Source organism: Urtica dioica, chromosome 2 (genome assembly GCF_054948205.1).
Source record: "Urtica dioica subsp. dioica isolate 48M chromosome 2, U.dioica_male_clone48M_v1_H2, whole genome shotgun sequence".
NCBI classification, from domain to species: Eukaryota; Viridiplantae; Streptophyta; class Magnoliopsida; order Rosales; family Urticaceae; genus Urtica; species Urtica dioica.
In genome coordinates, this window is record NC_142757.1 from 50,362,870 (window position 1) to 50,384,712 (window position 21,843).

Below are 21,843 nucleotides of genomic sequence, written 5' to 3' on the forward strand. Positions count from 1 at the left end.
TAATCCTTGTGTGACAATTTCAACTCCCAACTTGTTGATTTCATCAGTGAGTTGAGGAGATAATGCTCGCATCATCGATAGCCTAGCATCATCCTTCCTACTTAAGGCATCTGCTACCACGTTTGCCTTCCCAGGGTGGTAATGGATACCACACTCATAATCCTTAACCAATTCTAGCCACCTTCTTTGCCTCATGTTCAACTCATTTTGAGTGAAAATATACTTTAAGCTCTTATGATCGGTAAATATCTCACACCGAATACCATACAGGTAGTGTCTCCAAATCTTAAGGGCAAAAACCACTGCGGCTAACTCTAAATCATGAGTAGGATAATTCTTCTCGTGATTTTTGAGTTTTCCTGACGCATAAGCCACTACTTTGCCATTTTCCATTAACACAGCACCGAGACCTGTCTTTGATGCATCGCTGTAAATAGACAAGGGTTCTCCACTTTCAGGGACTATAAGTATTGGCACGGTGGTGAGTCTTCTCTTTAACTCGCGAAAACTCTCTTCGCATTTCTCGATCCACTCATACTTCTTATCTTTCTTCGTGAGGGCTGTGAGTGGAGCGGCTAATGTAGAAAACCCTTCAACAAATCTTCTGTAGTAGCCTGCTAAACCGAGAAAACTCCTAATTTCCGTCATGCTTCTTGGGGGTTTCCAATCATTCACAGATTCTATCTTGGAAGGATCAACGGAGATGTCATCCTTGGAAACCACATGACCAAGAAAATGCACCTTATCTAGCCAAAATTCACACTTCGAGAACTTGGCATATAGCTGATGTTGTCTCAACGTTTGTATTGCAACTCGCAGGTGCTCTTCGTGATCTTCGGCACTCTTAGAGTAAATCAGAATGTCATCAATGAAGGAAATTACACATTTATCTAAGACGTTGCTAAAGATCCTATTCATCATGTCCATGAATTCCGCAGGTGCATTAGTAAGTCCAAACGGCATGACCGTGAACTCGTAATGACCGTAGCGGGTACGGAATGTCGTCTTCCTTGACTCGCAATTGATGATACCCAGATCGCAAGTCTATCTTCGAAAATACTTTTTCTCCCTTGAGTTGGTCAAACAAGTCATCAATCCTAGGAAGCGGATACTTGTTCTTGACGGTGACCTTGTTTGCTCTCTGTAGTCGATGCACATACGGAAAGATCCATCCTTCTTCTTCAGGAATAAAACCGGTGCTCCCCATGGTGAATGACTTGGCCGAACGAACCCTTTATCTAGTAACTCTTGAAGTTGTGATTGCAGCTCCTTGAGTTCAGCTGGCGCCATTCGATAGGGTGACTTAGAAATCGGTCCCGTACCAGGTAGTAATTCAATCCCAAAAGAAATCTCACGCTCTGGAGCTAGGCCTGGTAAATCTTCGGGGAAAACATCAACAAAATCTCTCACCACTGGCACGTCGTTTGGAGTCGCTTCTACATCTGTAGTCTTGTCCACTACCGACGCTAGGAATCCATAACACCATTTACTCATCAATCTTCTAGCTTGTAATGCTGACACCAACATCTTCGATTTCTTGAGTGGCCTTCCTTCAAAGGTGAACCCTCTTCCCGTTACCGGTTTGAAGATTACTCTTTTACGATGACAATCGATCATTGCATTATTCCCGTCTAAGAAGTCCATACCCAAGATAGCATCAAAGTCTTTCATTTCTAAGACAATGAAATCACTCTTTAATTCTTGACCACCAATTATTACCGGTACTCTTTTTAAACAGTACTCTGATAATAGCACATCACCAGACGGTAATGCCGTCTTGAAAACCTTCCTAGTTTTCACTACACTGTCGCCTAATTTTCTAGCCAGTTCTAATGAAATAAAGCAATGCGTAGCACCAGAGTCAAACAAAACTAGAGCATCAAAGTGAGCTATAGGAAGTTGACCTGCTACAACATTCGAAGAGCTGGCTAGAGCATCGGCGTTGGTGTAGGCGTAAATGCGACCTTGGGGCGGCGGTGGCATCTGAGTTGTGGGTGGTGCCTCAAGTCGACCTTGGAAAATTTGTGGCCCTTCAATGACAGCTTGCATGGAGTTGAGTCGTCCATTCTGACTGTGTTGCTGATACTGTGCATTCGGAGCGAAATTCAGTTTTGGACAGTCTTTAATATAGTGACCAGGCTGACCACACTTGAAGCAGGTCATGTTTCCCCTCCGGCACTCTCCAGGATGCCTCTTTCCACAAATGTTGCATATAGGAAAAGTCGCTACCTCTGTCTTGACCTTGGTGTTGGCGTTACCACCATTTCCAGGATGGCTTCTCTTCTTTCCATTCCCATTCCATTGGGGTCGTGCCTTGGAGCCTTGGCTACTGTAATTAGGCTAGGGATTTCCTGATTGGTTTGGTTTCCTGTTTTCAGGTCCTCGGTTTTGGCCTTTCTCCTCTTTTTGAGCCTTGTAAACCTGGGCTCGTTCCTCATTTACTTGGATCAAGTGATAATCGGCTCGCATGGCACGTTCGAGGCAGTCTTCGACTGTGGTAGGTGGCTGACTTCCACTATCAATGGCTAAGGCTAATTCCGGTCGGAACATTCCCATCATCCGTCGAACTCTTTCTGTCTCTGTCGGAACCAAATTAGGGCACAGTCTAGCCAATTGATTGAACTTACTAACAACTTCAGTCACAGTCATCGCCCCTTGCTTCAGCTCCGTAAATTCCTTCTGCTGAGTATTCATCGCTCGCATGTTGAAATACTTACTGTTGAACTTCTCGATGAAGTCTTCCCAAGACATATCGCGTGTGTCTCTTCTAGCTGCAACTGTCTCCCACCAGTATCGTGCATCCTTCTTCAGAACAAAAGACGCGCATATGACCTTCTCAATTTATGAGATATTCATGAGTTGAAGATCTTCTTCATCTCTGACATCCACTCGTCAGCCACTAAAGGATCAGTGGAACCTTCAAAATCTGGAGCTCTCATCCTCCTGAAACTTTCGAAAAGATCATCAGTCACAACAACTTGACCCATCTGAGGTACATTATGGGGAGGTGCTAGTGGTGCTTGCTGATCCTCTTCCACATTTCCATTGACTTGGGGAAGATGATTCCTCAACTCTTGTATCTCTACTTCTTGGGCTTCGATACATTGCAGCAATGCAGTAACGAGTACCGCAAGATCTAGCTGGGCCGCTGGCTGAGGTGCGGGGGCTGGACCGTCGGGATTCACTGCTGCTCCTTGTTGTGCGGGAAACAGAGCGGCATGATGAGCATCTTGCATTGGGACATCAGCGACAACTCTGCCTCTTCCCCTACCTTGGCCTCGTGGCCTACCTTTGCCTTGTCCACGAGCAGCTTGAATGTTCTCCATCTAAGTAAAAAAAAATACGACTAAGATATAAAAAAAAAAAAAAGTACTAACTTACTTGAGTAGGGGGAAGCCGTATGATCGATAGCGAAGGGGGTCGTAGGTTCGTTGCTCTGATACCAACTGTGACGACCCGACTTTTCGGACCGTCTTACTTATCTTACTTTTTTTGTTAAAACTTAAGAAAATTTGAGGTAAATTTTTTTTTAAACATAACTTAAAATATAAAGTTTGAAAACTCATAACCTAAAAATAAATTTTCATTAAAAACTTGATGAACGAAAACAACCAAAAAGTCGAAGTTGCATAAACGGAAACTAAAACCCAAAAATACCATTGTAAATAAATACCATAAATAAAGTCGTAACCTTTAACGGAATTGAAAAACATAACTTAAACTATGAAAAATAAAACATTGGGTTTGGATTATTGAAAAACTGAAAGCAAAGCGGAAGTCTTTTATTTTCGAAAACGGAAACCATAACCCAACCCTCTCGCTATCGCCGCCGCTGATCCACCCTCCTCACTTGCTCATAGGTTGTTTACCTACAACATAGACGGATATACATAGATGAGCTAACGCTCATCGAGAATAACTATACTCACAAAACAAGAGCAATAAATATGCATAGCCAGTTATTAGTATTTCACTTGCTAAAAAGAGACACATGATATCAAAAAGTAAAGTCTGACATATTTTAATTCGGGGTCCCCTAGAGTAGTCGTACCAATTTCAGTATACACTTTGGTAATGAACTATAGGACTGCAACCTCTCATAGAACGTCCCATCTATCTAATAAACTTGTGAGGAAATTCTCTAGGTGAGCCCTTGATTCGGCTCGAGAAGATCCTCTTGTTACCTCATTGGATCGAGGCGGTACGACCCTCTTATTTACTTGTTAAGCTTATTACTTGATTACGTCAAATGCAAGAACAACATAATTTATTGACATACTTGATACCATGCTTGGAATAAGAACATATTGTAGATAACATGCATAATTGAATCATAACACACCATAAACACATGAAACATAACATATCAACATATCACACATATCAACAAAAACAACATATAAAGTCACATAACACAACTAAAACAGATTGCACAGTCACAAATTTTTATTTTCGAACAAATCCGTGTTGTAGTGAGATTATTCTCACCTTCGCTTTGGAAATCACGATTGTTGGTCGAGGACGGCTCGGGAAAACTAAACGGGTCGGAAAAGCTAAGTAGCTCGGAACCTAATCGATGGGAAAAAAATTATTAAGCTACTGTTGAAGAAGTTCTAAAGACAACTCAGGTTCTGGAAATTTTCAAAAACGACTTTCAAAGTGAAATTACCAAAATACCCTTGGCTATTAGGGTTTCGGTGAAAAATTAAAACTCTGAGAAAACTTCTGTAAAAATTCCAGTAGGTATAAAACATAATTTGGATCACTTTTTGTAAAGGCATCATAGCCAGAATAATTTTTCAACTATTTATTAAAAATAAAAGAAGTGCTAAAATCTAACTTTAAAATTTTTTGTCAAAAACTGTCTGCGCACCGTTTTGATAAAAATATTTTTCGATTAAAGGATTAGATAGAACACATTTAAACCTAACTTTTTCCAAAAAGAATCAACGCAAAACCAAATTTGTTGAATCCACAGTAAGCGTTTAAAGTCTGAAAATCGGTAATAGGTCTCATGTCTGTGCACTGATTTGAAATTAATAAGAAAATATTCTGTATTTCATAAAAATATTTTTCTATTCCAGATTTAGATAGAAGAGACTTAAAACTAACATTTCCAAAAAGAATCAACGCAAGAAAATATTTTTTGAAACCAGAACAAGCGTTTTAAGAAACCGTTTTCAAGGAATCCGAACCAGAGAGAAAAGAAAGCATACCTAATTAGAGCTACGAACTTTCAAACCAAGAGAGGGATGGGGGAGGGAGAGCAGAGAAAAAGAGTTAAAAGAAGAGGAGGGAATGTTTAAATATGATTTAATTAAACCCTAAAAGCTCAAACCTTAAAAGCCCAAACTCTAATCCTACTTCTAATATTAATATATTAATTATTATTATTAACCCTAATCCTACTTCTAATATTAATATATTAATTATTATTATAACTTTAATACTGCTATGTATATATACCTACACGCTTATATATTTATATATAAATAACTTACATATACATATATTATGAAATAAAGTAATATATATATATATATAATATATATATATATATATATATATATATATATACTTACTGTTATACGTTAACTTTAATTTTCTATAATATATATATATATATATATATATATATAAATACAAAGTATGTATAATAACTTATTTATAATATATAACTTATATATATTGTATCCATATTTTGTAATCTAAAGAGTATATTAAATTCAAAAACACTCTAAAGAACACATAAAAAAAATAAAACTTTAAAAACTATCATATAAATAAATCATTCACTACTACTTTATTAAAAAAAAACTAACGTAACTCGAACACAAAAATTTTAGCCTTTTAATTAAGCTAAAAAAAATTGGGATTTCACACATATATTAAGCCACGTCATTATTTATAACTATTTACCTAATATTTACAAAACGTTAGTTATTTAGCAATATCAAACATTTAAGTTGGCTTTTTTTTCTAATTTTTTTGTATTTTTTATGCTATTTTTAGTGTCTTTTTTTCGGCTAACTTTCAACACATCTCTCCATTAGTTTCATAGTTCATTTCTAGTATATATGTTCTTGGTCAATTTTTGAGGAGAATTACCACGTAAAGTCGTTTGTGTGTTTTGAACAATTTTTGCATCAACATATTTATCAAATATATTTTTGTTTTAAAAAATTTTAGCAAAGAAAAATAATATTATTGATCATATGTTAGCTTCTCGTAATTTATAAGGATCAAAATTCCAATATCCGGCAGTTAATTGTATATTCATAACATATGTTAATTGTATATTCTCTCCTTTTTTTTTTTTTTAATATTAATGTTTGTCAATACAATTGCTCCCACATAAAATACAATTTTATCTACACTACTTTAGACCTTCAAGGTTCTTGCTATTGATCTTTCATAAATTTGCAGGCAAAGAAGAAACCGAGTTATATGAGCCATATATCAATTCCAAGGTTTATTGATGTGAAGTTGTTGTAACTTGATGTATCGCATTAGCCAAGTAACTAACGTTGCCTGAGGTCACACCTGCCATGCTGTCAAATATATCACCAAGTACATATTAAATATAAATTAAAATAAATCTCTACAAAACACATTTTATTTGCAATTTATAAGACACCTAGAAAGAAAAAAAAAGAAGAAAAAAGAAGAAGTTAAAACAAGGTCGTAATTCTGACCTAATTCGACCGTCGCGAGTCATATAAATGTGGAACTCTTTCGCTAGCCGGTCAACTTGATCGGGTGATAAGCCGGAGAAGCAAAACATTCCAACCTGTAATTTTATTAGAACACAGCACAATTGATTTTATTTAATTAAAATTCTTTTTGGTTTGATTTATGCAAAATCACATATATATTCCGACCTGGCTAGTAATGTGTTCCCAATTTAGAGAAGAGCCTAATATCTCGAGATAGCCTCGTAGAGCTGATCGGATTTCTCTAACCCGATTCACCATTGCCTAGAAATAAATACAACTCAATATGACACATTCAAAAAATTAAGCCAAACATGTCTATTTTGTGTTAAAAGCTGCATTAATTTGATTTACTTTTTAAAGGTTCGCTAGATATATAGCCTTATAAACATAATGAAATTGTTATATAATCAACATTTTGTTAATTATAAGTAAATAATCACGCCTTTAATTAAGATGGTCAACTTTACGAAAATATTCAAATTTACATAATATACAAATGGGATGGAATGCTCAAATTTTCCACACGATGACACATCATCTGAATGGCTATTCATCTATAACTAACGAAAGTTTGGTTATTTAGCAGTTTACAAACTCTTAGTGACTTATTTACATAGAAATTTGTACTTTCAATTGGGTAAAATTAATCTTAGTCGACTTATAACTGAAACCTTTTCAGTCACCCTATATTTTTTCCGAGATTATAAAAAAAAATAACAATAACATTACTTTTATAGGAAATTTTGGTTTTAAAAATAACGCGGTGTTTTCAATAAAAAATAAAATTAATTAAAGTTACCTATTTTTTTTATAAATATTGTTTACCTTCACTTCTGTCACCCAAAGTGACTTTATTTCCGGATCGCTGAGAATTGTCGAGACCAGCAATAGGCCATGGACGGGAGGGCTGCTATACATCGCCCGGGCAATTTGTATGAGTTGACTTTTGACTGAAACCGCTTGCGTTTCCTCGGAACAAAGAACACTGACCGAAAAAAAACGGGAAATTAATTTAGTGTCAAAATGACTACAACATAAACTAATTTTTTTTTTTTTGAATAATTTGTAGTCCTTGCCTTAGACAACCAGCTCGGTGGCCATATAATCCCATGTTTTTCGCGAAGGACTGAGCACAGCCAACCAAATGCCCGTCCGCGACGAAAATCCGGATCGATTTCGCATCATTTTCGATGTCCCCAGTGGCTAATCCTTGGTAAGCCATGTCGAAAAAGGGAAAATGGTTTTTAACCTTCAAAACAAGTTTAAAAAAAAAAATCATTAATACAAACATATTTGAAATAATTCAAGATTCGCACACAATTTTCTTACGATGCTAGAACGACGAAAAATTCTTCGTGCATAGTTTTTATTTATTTGTTATTCACAAATCTTCAATGGTACCAGTAGTTTTCACTTTTAAAATCACTTATACACAAATCTCCGACTGGGACTAGTAGTTTTTATTTTGCGACCCACGAATAAATCATACATCACTGTTTTTTTTTTTTGGTATTCAATTAGTACCTTGAAAAGTTCAGATATTTCTCTCCATTGCTCGTCGGTCGGGTCAACCCCGGTCGGGTTGTGTGCACAAGGATGAAGCAAGAAAAAAGAACCCTCCGGTGCTCTCTATCAAGTATATAAATATATACATGAGCTCTGTTTTTAGTTGAAACTTTTATACCTAAAACATAAGTAAGCTAAAAAAAAAAAGACCTTGATATCGTCCATTAGTCCTGTGAAATTCAAGCCCTTGCTTTCCTGATCGTAATACCGGAAAGTTCTCTGAGGAATACAAGCGTCTCTCCAAATGTTGTGGTGGCTAAACAATGTCACTCATCAATTTCATTTTACACACACACACACACACACACATATATATATATATATATATTAATTAATGTCATAATTACTTACTTAGACCATGTCGGGTCGGGTAAATAGACCTGCGATTCGGGGTAAAATCGGCTTTGGAACTCCGCAAAGAGACGACACGCTCCGGTGCCAGAGAGAGCTTGAACTCCGGCGAATCTACGATCGGCATTTTTGTAATTGTTTCCGTGAGCCAATTTCAGGCTTTCCTCGACGAATTTCTTGCCGGCCGTAGCAGAAACAGACTCTCTGCCAATGAATGTGTTTACTACTGAGGCCATAAATATTAAAGTCCTAATTAACTAACTATTTCTCTTCTCAAGAGCAGTTCACTAGGTGTTCACGGTAATTTGCAACGCAGAAATTGAGAAAACATGACAGTCTTGATATTGAATTTTTTTTGGGTCTAAAGTGGGAAATTTTTTTAAAAATATAACTATTCCAAAATACCCTTATCTCCAGTTTTGTTTTTTTTATACACGGATCATAGAATTATAGTTTTCGCGAGTTCTGTCTTGGGGAGTATTTTAGTCCAAAAACTCATATTTTCCAAATATTTGACTTAGGAGTCATTCTTTTTTTTGTAAAATTTCATTTTGCAACGTAAAGTTACCCCAGTAAAAAAAAGGGAAAAAAATTGGTGTATGAATGAACACAAATTAGCTCAAACAGTTGAATGAAAATATATACAAAATAAAAAAAACTCACAAGAATTGAGAGCCAGCAATCTTGGCCTCGGCGTCTTTAACACATTGAAGAACCACCGGGTTTCCCTCATCATCCCTATAAGCCCCCTAACAAAAACAATTAAAAACAAAAAGAAACTATGTAAACTGAAAATGCAAAATCATAAACATGAATGTATGTATATATTTACCACTCCGAGATTGATCTTGTGAGGATTTGGGTCGGCGAGAAAAGCCTCAGTGACGCCAGTGATGGGGTCAACGGAGGCTGGTTTGACTCGGTCCCACCAGCTTGAGCGAGCCGATGATGATCGCCTTATTGAGCTTGAGAAGAAGAGTCTCGTAGTAGAACGAATCGCTGAAGAAGCCATGGCATTTGTTAGCAGCCAAGTTTGGGCATGAACGAGAAAACAGAGTTTTGTTTTGAAGAGAATACACACACACACACACACACACACACACATGAGTAGTATTTAATATTTATTCCAAGCCAAGGGTTTCGCTTTGACTATGTAGACTATTTGCAGTCGCTTTGGTCGTTTTGGGTTTCCGTGGGCTCACTAACCTTTGTTTTTGAGAAAATGAGAGTCATTGCCCCAACTTTACTTTGAAATTGAGATTTGAGAGTTGTTGTGATTAATATTATAATAATAATATATAATAAACGCTTCCTTTCTTTCTCGTAGTCACAGCCAACAGAATCTAGTTTGACAAGTCACAAAAACCGTTTGAGGCTTTAGAAACTATTACACGACATGACTTTGTTTGAATATTCTGTATATTGTGTCTTAAGCTCCAATCCGTATCCACTGGACTTATATTGATTCTTATAGGTTACATCCCCTTGGGCATTTTCAAGTTCCAAACCAAAACACTAAATTTTACACTAAAAATATTATTTTTTATTATTATTAAAATTAAATAACTTCTTTATTAATAAATATTTGAGATTTATTAGTATGTAATACTCTATTAAAAGGGGATATTTTTTTTTTTAAGGCAGCTTTGCTGTAGTGGGGATTGAACCCACGACCTCCACACAGTAAGTGGTGTGGAATTACCACTAGGCTATCCTAGGTACCACATTAAAAGGGGAGATTAAAATAATAACCAAACTATCAATTTATTTTAAAAGATAACCAACATTGATTAAAGTCTCAAAAATATCATTATCTCCCACATCCAAACACCCAAACACACCCAACCATCACATCCACACCCAAACGCCACCCACATCCACAATCCTCCTATGCGATCCCCGGATCTTCGCCGGAGACTCGCCGTCGCCGGCGCCGAAGAAGGAGCTCCAGGCTCTATCGCCACCGTCTCGTGTCCCTTCCGGAGAAGCTCGCACCGCTTCTCCTTACCGGTGGTTCCGAGATTGATTCCGACGTGGTTGTCGCTCGGGTCGCCGAATTCGGAGTTAAATGGTGTGTCGAACTCGAAGGCGGCGGAGGCGGGGCCGACGCACGCGGCGGTGGAGGTTCGATTTCAGATTCTAGGGTTTTTCATTCGACAGTTAATCGGATTAACTGTCACTAGTTAATCTTGTTAACTGTCTGTCAGAGTTAATCTGATTAACTGTCACAGTTAATGTGAGAGTGGATATCGTCCTCTTCCATCAGGCGAGTTGGACCAAGTAGGCCCATAATCAGTTCGGCCCAAAAGGATTCGGGATAATCGCTAGTTCGGCCCAAAACCCAGTTCAACCTAAAAATCCTAGACGCAGGCGAGATCGGCCCAAGACAATAAAGATGAATTCTTTGCTGAAGACCGAATCCCAATTCGACCCGGACCCATGGACGTTCCTAGACGACTGATAAGTGAGATTCATTCACACTTATCTATGACTCTTAGATAAGAATCGAAGCTTGTTCTTAATGTTTTTGATATTATTTTGTACTTTTAATTTCATTTTCAGGTTTGAGAGAGTATGAGAAGGTTGTGGTGCAAAAACGGGCTGAATCGGAGCTAAATCGAGCAAGTTATGGTCATTTGAAGTAAAGTCAACAAAAGTCAACGACGGTCAATGGAGTCAACGTTTCTCGAGAGGCGCGCCGCGCCTAAAACATGGCGCGCCGCGCCCTGGTGCCAAAATTTACACCGAGAGCTCGAGCGGGCAACGCGCAAGAGAGGCGCGGCGCGCCTTCATAAATTCTCAGGTGGCGCGCCGCGCCGTTATGTGGCGCACCGCGCCTTCAGAAAATTCACGAGTGGCGCACCGCGCCGTTATGTGGCGCACCGCGCCAGTTGCCTTTTCAGCACTTTTTGGAGCTCGTCTTTTAGCTCATTTTTGGCCCTTGGATCTCATCCAAGGGTCCTTATTTGCTCCGAAAACATCTCTTGAACCCTCATATACACTTGTTCAAGTGGGAAAGGGGGAGGCTTTAGCATAGAACACTTTAGTTTTTGTTTTGAAACCTTGAGAGAGAAAGTGAGAGAGAGAAAGCTAGGGTTGACACTCATTTTTGTTCTTGAGCTTGGAAGTGAAGAAGAAGAGGGAGAAGTGACAACCTCCATCATCCTCATCATCTCCATTTGTTCATCCTTAACTCTATCTCTTTTATTTATTGTTATTTACTTATTTACTCCACTTAATGCTTTGTTGAACATATTTTAAGCTTTCAAGCATTCTATTGAGTTTTGTTGATTATTTTTATCTATTGAGCATTGAGTATTGTGATTACTTTATTGTTTTATCTTAGTGGAATATTGAAGTAGTGCTTGAGTTAATGAAAGCTTTGTTTGGTTGTTGAGATTAGCATTCAATGTCTTGTTTCTTTATTGTTTTGTTTCTTTTACTTATTTCAATTTTACTTTGTTTATTCTTAATTATGAGTAGCTAAATAGATTTGGGGTGCGATGTAGTTGAGTAGTTGAGTTGGTTGGTCAAACCTTTAGATTAGATTTTGTGCTTCATGGTTGGGTTGAGAGTGAAATATTATGGGTATGGGTTTTGTGTTAACGCTAATTAGAGTAGCTAACTAATTAGTGAACCTTAGACGAGTTTAGAAACCGAGAGGTAATAAACGAGTGAGCTCTACCCGTCCCATCATTAACCTTCCTAGAGCTATAGAAAGACTAGGGGGTAGATGTAGTTGATTGAAATCCCGGGCTAAATGCGGTTTTGTGTTTTAGTAGGACCCAAACCGAGAGGTGTAAGTTCGACACGTAGCTAGATTCCTAAAGACTCGAGAGAGATTAGTGAATGTTTTAAGAGGGATTGAGACTAAGTTTTACAACTCTAAACCCGAGCTTAGAATCGTACCAAGACCGACCGACTCGATGAAATAACGAAATCGCACCCCTTCCTTTTAACTTGTGTTTAAATAGTGTTTTCACTTTTGTTTACATTTCATCTTGTTCTCAAAACAATCAAAAACCCCCCATTTTTCATTTTTCCATAACTCGAAAAAGAAAGCTAGTGAGTTTGCTTCGGAAATAGTCTAGAGTCCTTGTGGGATCGATATCCGTGCTTTTGCACTCTATTACTTGACGACACGTTCGCTTGCGTCGTGTAGAATTTTTCTTTAGTTAAGAAAATTCACATCAACGACCCCGCCAAGTGGTTTGAATAATTAGTCTCCTCTAAGAAACGGTCAAAACGCCTAAAGACGAGGACGGATACGAGGATTGGAGGATTGAAGACCGGTTCAGCTCGTACACGTGTAACGATCTGAAGGAGAAAGAGGATCGACGAGCTGGCTATAAAAGCCCACTCCACCTTCATTTTACGACGACTGAATTATCTAAAAAGAGAAGTGCCATATGATTGTATCTTGATTCGCTATTAATACTTAGATTTCCTGCTCATTCTCTTTTATTTTTGTATGGTTTATATTCGATCATCATTAAAGAAATTTTCTTTCGCTTGTTTCTTCTATAAATTCATATTATTCATAAATTTCTTTCGGATCTCGGTTTAATCTTCATAATCGGATTCTGAGACCCTTCCCTCATAAAAATAAATATACGAAGTAATTTAAATAAACTTGGTATAGATTGTTGGGACGAGAAATCGGCTCAACAATCATTTTTACGTTTGAGTTTGGCAAAATAACCCGACTTTTCAAAGTCGAAGTAAAGTAGCCAAAATTTTCAAAACTCCAAAATTACCCTCCTCTTCTACTAAACCAACCCTAAACGCATAAACAAATCGATCGTCACAAACAAGCTCGAGGGCGTGACTGCATCGCCGAGGATCGATTTTCTTGGTGTCCTTAACACCGACGACGACCTCTTTCTTGAGTTGGGAAAGTTTCGGATCAATCTGCGAGAAAATCAGTCCGACTCGCCGGAGCCCTAGTAGGCCGACGATTGCATCAACGAGCCGCTCCTCGGCACTGCCATCCGATCAAATCTGTGGTGATAGTGGTGGTTGTTCCATCGGGTTGGTCATTTTGTTCTATTCGGGTTGATTGGATCAAGAAGCCTCAAAACCTTACTGGTCTAACATCCTCAAGAGCCAACCACCTCCGAGCACGAGTCTGAGCCCTAGCTCCTCCGATTCGCTCTGCAAGAGTCTTCGCCGGAAGCTGCAAGTCCACTAAAAGAATTGTCGTCACGATCGTCGACGCCAACGCCGATTATCACCGGAGATCGAAGGTCGGCGTCGATCGTCATCACTACCACCACCATCATCATCATCATCATCTTCTTCTTCTTCTTCTTCTTCTTCTTCCGTTATCGATTTCGAGTATTTTTGTTATCGAACAGAGGATTAATTTTTTTGAAAGCAAGATTAAATATTATGACATGTCGTTGCCTTCTCGTTGCGGATTTAGATTTTTTTTTTCTTCTAAATGGATTAAATTTTATGAAGACACAATTAAAATTTTTACGATGGACTTAGTTTGGAACTATTTGTTATAGAAGAGTGAATTAAAATTTTGGACACCTAGATTAACTATTTTGAAATCCTGAAAAAATGGGTTCACTAAAACATTAAGGGTATATTTGTATTTTTGCACTATAAGTGGCTAGAATGCATTAACTTATGAAACCATGACTACTTTACTAAACACTAAGTTTGAATCGGCTACTTCGTACAAAAATTCATTTTTAAAATTATTTTGGAGCTCGACGTTTTTTTCCTTCCAAATTTTAATGAAAACCGGATGATCAAAGCTGAAGTGCAAGCTAGAAGTGACTAATTTAGCAGACCTCACATGTATCAAAGCTGAAGTGCAAGCTAGAAATAACTCAAACCAACGAAAATCGGCAATCATAAAACAGAATCCCCCGCCAAGAAGTGATGTGAATCAGTACCACCCGGAAAAAAAGCCCGGCCTCTAGAAAATCTCAGCTTATAGAGAAGAATATCCCAGCTTCAACAGTTCAGCCTAAAATAATCAAATCTATCCTTAACGAAGAAGTAAAAACATAAGCCAATGCTTCCTCTCAAAATATAAGCAATCAAACATAGGCCCCTAAAAAACCTGGAATACCATAGAGAGGAATATCAACATATAAACGACTCACGACAAACAAGAATCCTTGCAGAAACGCTGATACACAATGCTTGAAGATACTGATACAAAATGTCCAACCAAATGTTTTGCTCAAATGGGAAAGTCCATGAACAAGTGAGATGCTATAAGTATAAAATGGGTGGAGTTGTCAACACCTCAGAGTTGTCAAAGTTTTGATCCAATCAGACTGCCTCAGAGTTGTCAGTGCGCTCAACCGCAGAAAAGTTCCCAACTCCGAAGGCAGTATCATTTACCATGACTTTTTTTTTTTCAATCTCAGGATGTTTCGAGTCCATTCAATTCTTTTTTAATCCAAAGTCCGTGTCTTGGCTGAAGTATGTTCCACCATGGCTACTGCGATTGATGTTTTCTTCAATTAATGATTACTGCCTCTTTTCCAAGAATAAAAGACTATTTCCAGTGGTATCATCCTCGAACTTAAAAGCAATTCTAATGGTAGGAAAACATCATTAGAATACAAATAGCTCCACACTAATCATCGTGCATCATCATATATAAATAAGTAATATATATATATATATATATATATATATATATCATTTGATGCACTAGGAAGTATAACAACCTAGTTACATGGATATACCCTAACCCTCGACCAAAATCACAAACCAAAAACACACAGTCAAGTAGACATGTTAAATGATTTACACAGCAAAACAAATTTTGCATCAACACACGCACAAACAAACATACACACAAGGAAATTTTGCCTCGACACACACACAAGCAAACATACACAACCCAAATGGCAAGCAAAACAGAAAAGAAAGCCCGACCAAAATCATACAACACACTAAGAAATACACACAACCACACACAAAAAAACATAAAGCAGTCTAGACAGATAATCATATTACACACTAAGAAAGTATTTCAAATGACAATCATTAGAACATCATACTCCAAATCAACATCAATCACGGACACAATATAGATACACAATACAAAAACATCCTACAAAATCTAAGGGACTCAACTCTAAAGGACGGCGTAAAAAAATCAACAAGGAAACCAGATAGATATTTAGGATATTTAAGCAAGTCCAAAGGCCAATTGAGACTTGACTAGTTCATGGGGACTGAGAATCAAACCCTCTCCCTCAAAGTGACAATTTGTGAATAATACAGCAGACGTCTGAAGTGCAAGCCCGAACGATAACTCAAGCAACGGAAATCAGCAATCACAAAAAAAATACTCCGCCAATACGTGGTGCAAATCAGTAATCAGCAAAAGAAAAAAGCCCGCCTCTGAAAAATTCCAGCTTATAGACAAGAATACCTTAGCTTCAACCGTCCAGCCTAAAATAACCGAAACTATCCTTCATGAAGAAGAAAACATAAGCCAATACTTCACCGCCAAATTTAAGCAACCAAACATAAGCCCCTTGAAAAACCTGATACCAGCGAGAGGAATATCAACACATAAACGACTCACCACAAACAAGAATCCTTGTAGAAAAGCTAATACACAATGCTTGAAGATACTGATACAAAATGTCCAACCAAATGTTTTGCTGAAATGGGAGAATCCTCGACGAAGAGAGAGGTCCAATCGAAATCACACATCGGCACCATTTTCTATAAGCGTAAACTCCCCAAACCGTCCTTTAAGAAGAAATAAAAGCGAAGCAAATATACTATCTCCCAAAGACAAGCACCCTAAGAGAAACTGCGGTCCAATCCAAGAAGGTATGTCTTGCTACAATAAAAAAGATAAGTCCCAAAGAAGGATACAAGCATGGCTTGATAAATCCCCAAAACCGTCCTGAAAATAGAGATGAATTCAAACCAAGATACCATCCCGATAAAAAATCAACCGATTAGAGAAACAAAGACCCAGTCTACGAAGATATGTCAAGCTAGAGGTAAAGAGAAGCCCCATAGAAATAAATCAGCTCATCTTGCTATTATGCCCTATAACATCATGAAAGAAGAGACAAAGGCTAGCCAATGATACCATCCCGACTTAAATCACCCGATTATAGAAATATCAAAAATAAAAAAATTTGGGTTTGTGACTTTACCATATCTGCAGAATAACCAATACCACCAGTGTTGAAAACTAAATCACACAGAGACCATCACTTGGCTAGTATAATTATAAGTCGACGAGTTAAGTATATCTTTACCTAGCAGCTCACTTCCTCTGACAAAGCGAGCAACTCCCACATTTCTCCTTGCCAATATGCTGTAATAGGACAAGCTATAATCAAATCCATATCCAAAGACGGGAACATAACACAAGCATTGCCTATACACAAACATTATTTCCCAGATTTCACAATTCAATAGGGAACACACATAGACAATAAATAAACAAAAAAAAAAATGCAGCCACAAATCTCCGAGAGAAATGAAATATGGAAAGCTAACTTTTATGAAGAATAAAAACATCCAATAGATTTTCAGCCACGACACAGTAAGTGAATCAGCTTATAAAGAAACTACAAAACTGAAACAATATTCCAGTAAGTGTTGTTTATGATGCATAGACGGGCATTCACTAATTCATACATACCAAACAACATGTAGCTAATATGTGCAAAAACAGATGCCAAAAAAGGATAAGGTGCAAAATAAAACCCACCTTATTGATTATTGTATTGCTCGTATCTCATGTGCCTTCATTGTGCATTTCCAATCTTTAAGATCACAAATCCATCAGTCCAGAGTTCCTCCAAAGAATCTTACTGATGAAAACAACATGTAAAAGGAATTTAGTCGAATCGAAGCAAGAGATGGAGCTTGATGAACAAGAGGAGAGCTATTACTTTTTCTGAAATCAGTATATAAAACAAGAGATTGTTCACATACATCGGTAGTCTTATTGTGTATTGAAAGCTCTAAGTAATTACCACCTTTCTAGATCAGACCTTGCCGAGCCGAATGAATCAAACTTTTAACGCAAAGCCTGCAGTGTGAAGACATCGGTTTAGAAACAAATACACAACAGGGAAAATAGAAGAGACAAAAGAAAAATAAAAGAGTACCCCCTATATACAACCTTTCTTGGTCCAATAATGACGATTCAGGTCTCTCAACCTCGTATTCTTCTACCCTTTCTCATCATCCTTTGATACCAATATTGGTTAGTGGTCGACTGTCCGTTAAACTCGACAGCAATTCTCCCACCACAGACGGCTTAGCAATGAGCTTGAGCTACTGGGAAAGGTTGAGAGCCGGTGCGACTTGGCCTCATGAACAACGCCGCTGATCGACACCACCACCTCTAGGCTCTGCACAAGATTCAAGTACGTCGAAACCCTAAATTTCTAAACAGCAACATTTCGACACGGTTTCTTACCATTGAACAGCTTCGTGGGGCGTGGTCGTCTCTGGTCTCTCTTTCTTCTCCAACCAAGCCGTGGTTTGCTTGCCTTCACCGTCACAGCGATCCCAGTCATAGGCTGTAAGGACGGGTAACTAATACCCAACCCGCACGCTCAAGAGCTTCTGAGAGGGTCAGCATTCTAGTTATTTGGGATTCTTCGCGTTTTAAAGTATGGATTCTTCTTCCCTTGATCGGATCAGCGGGAGGTATTCTAGTTATTTGAGATTATCGGCGTCTCAAAGTTTCAGAGAAATCTGGTGGGAGACTTCTTTGTCTCTATTAAAGTCTTCGAAGGAGACAAACAGTGGTGGTTTTCAGGTATTTACGTTCCTTGTCACAGCAGCAATAGGAGAGCTTTCTGGGATGAGATCTCGGGTCTTAAAGTCATTTGTGGAAATTTCTAGTGTATAGCAGGCGATTTCAACGTTATTCGTTTCCAGGAAGAATGTAACAAACCTTCGCGGGCTAGGCAAAGTATGCGCCTTTTTAACGAACTTATTGAGTCTCTCACTTTCTTGAAGACCTTCCCTTCAAAGACGGGATTATCACTTGGTCCAGTTTCCGCGATGATCCCACTTGTTGTCGGCTAGACAGATTCTTTTGGCAGAGGGTTGGAGATCTCTGTATCCGTTTGGAGAACAATCTGCTCACCTTCGTCAACTCTCAGATCACTTGGCAATCACTTTTTCGACGACTCCACGCTCCAACCGCATTCGAGGGATTTTTACTGAAATTTTCGACCGAACGAGACTTTTTTTACCCAGCATATCTCGCTCTCCAGCCGTGTTTCTATTGGCTTCAACGTCACCGATGTCCAAAGCAAAGGCTCCACGGACGGGTAACTAATACCCGACCCGCACGCTCACGAGCTTCTGCGAGGGGCAGCGTTAACGATCGACCGTTATTTTCCGGCAACGAGTTCGGGGCGGGCCAGGCAATGCGACAGCGGGACGACGGTGGAGCCGAGAAGATTATTAACGCGAGAGGTTTTTATAGAAATTTTTGACGTGACGAGACTTTTATACCCAGCGAATCTTGCACTCCACCCGAGCGTCGCTCCCCAGCCGTGTTTCAATTGGCTTCAACGTCACTGCTGTCCCAAGCAGAGGCTTTATGGACGGGCAACTAATACCCGACCCGCACGCTCACGAGCTTCTGTGAGGGATAACATTGACGATTAGCCGTTATATTCCGGCGAAGAGTTCGGGGTGGGCTAAGGAATGCGACGGCGGGCCGACGGTGGAGCCACGAAGATTATTAACGCAATGGGTTTTTACTGAAATTTTTTACGGGACGGGACTTTTTTACCCAGCGAATCTCGCTCTCCACCCGAGCATCGCTCCCCAGCCATGTTTCAATTGGCTTCGACGTCACCGTTGTCCCAAGCAGAGGCTCTACGGACGGGTAACTAATACCCACCTCGCATGCTCACGAGCTTCTGCGAGGGACAGCGTTGAGGATCGACCGTTATATTTCAGCGACGAGTTCGGGGCGGGCTAGGGAATGCGACGGCAGGCCGACGGTGGAGCCAAGAAGATTATTATCGCGATGGGTTTTTCTTGAAATTTTTTACGGGATGGGAATTTTTTACCCAGCGTATCTCGCTCTCCACCCGAGCATCGCCCCCATCCATGTTTCAATTTGCTTCAACGTCACCGTTGTCCCAAGCAGAGGCTCTACGGACGGGTAACTGATACCCGACCCGCACGCTCACAAGCTTCTGAGGGACAACGTTGACGATCGACCGTTATATTCGAGCGACAAGTTCGGGGCGGGCTAGGGGATGCGACGGCGGGCCGACAGTGGAGCCGAGAAGAAACCCTCAAAAATAGAATTACAGAGATTATTAACACGAGGAGTTTTTACTGAAATTCTCGACGGGACGAGACATTTTTTACGCAGCGAATCTTGCTCTCCACCCGAGCGTCGCTCCCCTGCCATGGTTCTGTTGGCCAAATCACCGTTGTCCCAATCAGAGGCTCTACGGACGAGTAACTGATACCCGACCCGCACCCTTACGAGCTTCTGAGAGGGGCATAATTGATTATCGACCGTTATTTTCTGGCGACGAGTTCGGGACGGGCTGGGGGGTGCGACGGCGGGCCGACGGTGGAGCCGAGAAGAATTCCTAAAAAAAAAATGAAATTAAATAGATTTTTACCATTAGGTGTTTTCGTTTGGCTTTCTAGGTTTTCACTGTTCTTCGAGGGACTCAGGAGTGGACGAGACTTGTTTCCCCAGCGAATCACGATCTCCACCGGTGCTTTTAGCCCGCGGTGTTCTCAGGCATCTTCGTCGCCGGAAAAAGCTCTCTGATTTAGCTGCCGGAGGGGTTGAGACCTGGCGGTGGCGGTGCGACTTGGCTCGTGGACAACGCCGCTGATCGACACCACCACAACATCCAGACACTGCAAAAGATTGAAAACCCCGCCGAGAATCATAGTCTCCCCAGCGGAGTTGTACGTCAATCCAGTATTTGTTGCTGGCTTTCTTATCAAACACAGCCTTACCCTCGGCTACAAGACTAGGCGTAGACATTGGCCATCTATGGGCAGCAAAGAGGAGAATGTCAGCACAAGAACTGTTCATTTTGTAACTCTTTCTTGGATGAATAGTTTCCTTCTGCACCGTTTCTATTTCCAAAGCATCCAACTCTTGATCTAAAACCTGGCAAAGATCCATGACGACACTCTCATGAATCTTCTGCCACAAGTGAGCACGGAATATTTGGATGAATGATATCTTCAATGTTGGGATCTTTCCGTGCATGAAAATTCCAGTCAAATCCAGCTGCACTTGGAAACCAACATAACATTGGCCCGATTTATAGTAGGTGACCACCAAAGTGTAAACCTACGATTTGGAATTTGATTGAGACCAGATCTTTGTGCATTAGTCAACTTTTTATCTTCATCGACTCCTCAAAACCAGACGCCTTCTCCCAGAAAAGACCTTCCCAAGTTGGAAAGCTGTAATTTCCAAAGAAATAGAATTAGTTCCACAATAAAGAGGGTTCTGGGGTATTCATACAACTCACGACGTGCAGGCCTAAACCAATAAAACAACACTACCCGTATAACTACTCCTAAGTGACATAATACACAATTAATTTGGAGGAATAGTTCTAATTTTGTCTTTCTAAATGACTTATAAATTTAGATCCACAGTAATTCTGTCATTCAACTTTCTTCTTCACTCTGCTGACATATTTCAGTGTTGAAAATAGCATTAAAACTTGAGAATAATGAACTTACTATGTTCCTTTGAATAAAGTATGCTCAAGAATTCCCTCGACACCTCCAAGTGCTTGGATGACATCGGTACAGTAGTTTTTCATGTTCCACAGTTTTCCATCGTGTCTTCTGTGTGTCCACCAGAAAGGATTTTGTTTTAGAACCTGGTATTGCTTGAAATCTGTGCGAACTCTCCAGCCTTTATCATATCAAGGTGTGCCTGTCTTTCGGGATTTGAGGAGTACCAGCAATATCAGTAGCCCAACGTCTAAGTTTGATGCGGCTGAATTGGGGGCCATTGGTGTTAGTCATTCTAAAGAAGAAGAAAAAAAAGGATGCAATTTTCAGTTTGGCCACCCATAAGAGCCCTGGCCCGGACGGTTTCTCCCTTGCTTTTTATCAAGAATTTTGGGATATTCTTGAGACGTTCTCAGATTTTTGGTATAATGGAAGGATCAATCAGATTGGGAACGAGACTCATATTTGTCTCATTTCGAAGAAGGCGGAGTCGCGT

General features: G+C 39.4%; 2 protein-coding genes, 1 long non-coding RNA gene and 1 pseudogene across 3 annotated transcripts; all 4 read right to left on the reverse strand.

The window, feature by feature from the left end:
* Window positions 1–319: 319 nt before the first annotated feature.
* Window positions 320–2,694, reverse strand: LOC149405340 (uncharacterized). Its single transcript, XM_089607813.1, has 5 exons — window positions 2,549–2,694; window positions 1,761–2,329; window positions 1,130–1,466; window positions 676–1,009; window positions 320–427 (listed from the first exon to the last, which is right to left on the reverse strand). The coding sequence occupies exons 1-5, from the start codon at window positions 2,692–2,694 to the stop codon at window positions 320–322; spliced, it is 1,494 nt and encodes a 497-aa protein (XP_089463939.1).
* A 3,723-nt stretch (window positions 2,695–6,417) lies between these two features.
* LOC149405341 (aspartate aminotransferase, mitochondrial-like) lies at window positions 6,418–9,712 on the reverse strand. Its single transcript, XM_089630209.1, has 10 exons — window positions 9,466–9,712; window positions 9,297–9,382; window positions 8,634–8,837; window positions 8,433–8,538; window positions 8,241–8,345; window positions 7,793–7,965; window positions 7,542–7,701; window positions 6,882–6,977; window positions 6,696–6,790; window positions 6,418–6,551 (listed from the first exon to the last, which is right to left on the reverse strand). Exons 1-10 carry the CDS (start codon window positions 9,643–9,645, stop codon window positions 6,473–6,475), a joined length of 1,284 nt encoding a protein of 427 aa, XP_089486335.1. The 5' UTR covers window positions 9,646–9,712; the 3' UTR covers window positions 6,418–6,472.
* Window positions 9,713–16,837: 7,125 nt separating this feature from the next.
* Window positions 16,838–17,945, reverse strand: LOC149405342 (uncharacterized). The gene is made up of 3 exons (XR_016294060.1): window positions 17,621–17,945; window positions 17,353–17,455; window positions 16,838–16,953 (listed from the first exon to the last, which is right to left on the reverse strand). It is a non-coding gene; the product is annotated as an uncharacterized LOC149405342 (long non-coding RNA).
* Window positions 17,946–20,289: 2,344 nt separating this feature from the next.
* On the reverse strand, window positions 20,290–21,641 carry LOC149405343 (pre-mRNA-processing-splicing factor 8A pseudogene; annotated as a pseudogene).
* Window positions 21,642–21,843: the final 202 nt, after the last annotated feature.

What these genes read in the sequence shown, in the direction of transcription:
- LOC149405341 (XM_089630209.1), bottom strand. Translation starts at nt 9,645, where the DNA reads ATGGCTTCTTCAGCGATTCGTTCTACTACGAGACTCTTCTTCTCAAGC. An exon ending in GACTAATGGACGATATCAAG is followed by an intron (nt 8,346 to 8,432) that starts GTCTTTTTTTTT and finishes TATACTTGATAG; the next exon opens with AGAGCACCGGAGGGTTCTTT. An exon ending in CACCGAGCTGGTTGTCTAAG is followed by an intron (nt 7,702 to 7,792) that starts GCAAGGACTACA and finishes TTTTTCGGTCAG; the next exon opens with TGTTCTTTGTTCCGAGGAAA.
- LOC149405340 (XM_089607813.1), bottom strand. Translation starts at nt 2,694, where the DNA reads ATGAATACTCAGCAGAAGGAATTTACGGAGCTGAAGCAAGGGGCGATG. An exon ending in GTTCGACGGATGATGGGAAT is followed by an intron (nt 2,330 to 2,548) that starts GTTCCGACCGGA and finishes GCCTAATTACAG; the next exon opens with TAGCCAAGGCTCCAAGGCAC. An exon ending in CAAGACGGCATTACCGTCTG is followed by an intron (nt 1,467 to 1,760) that starts GTGATGTGCTAT and finishes ATGGATTCCTAG; the next exon opens with CGTCGGTAGTGGACAAGACT.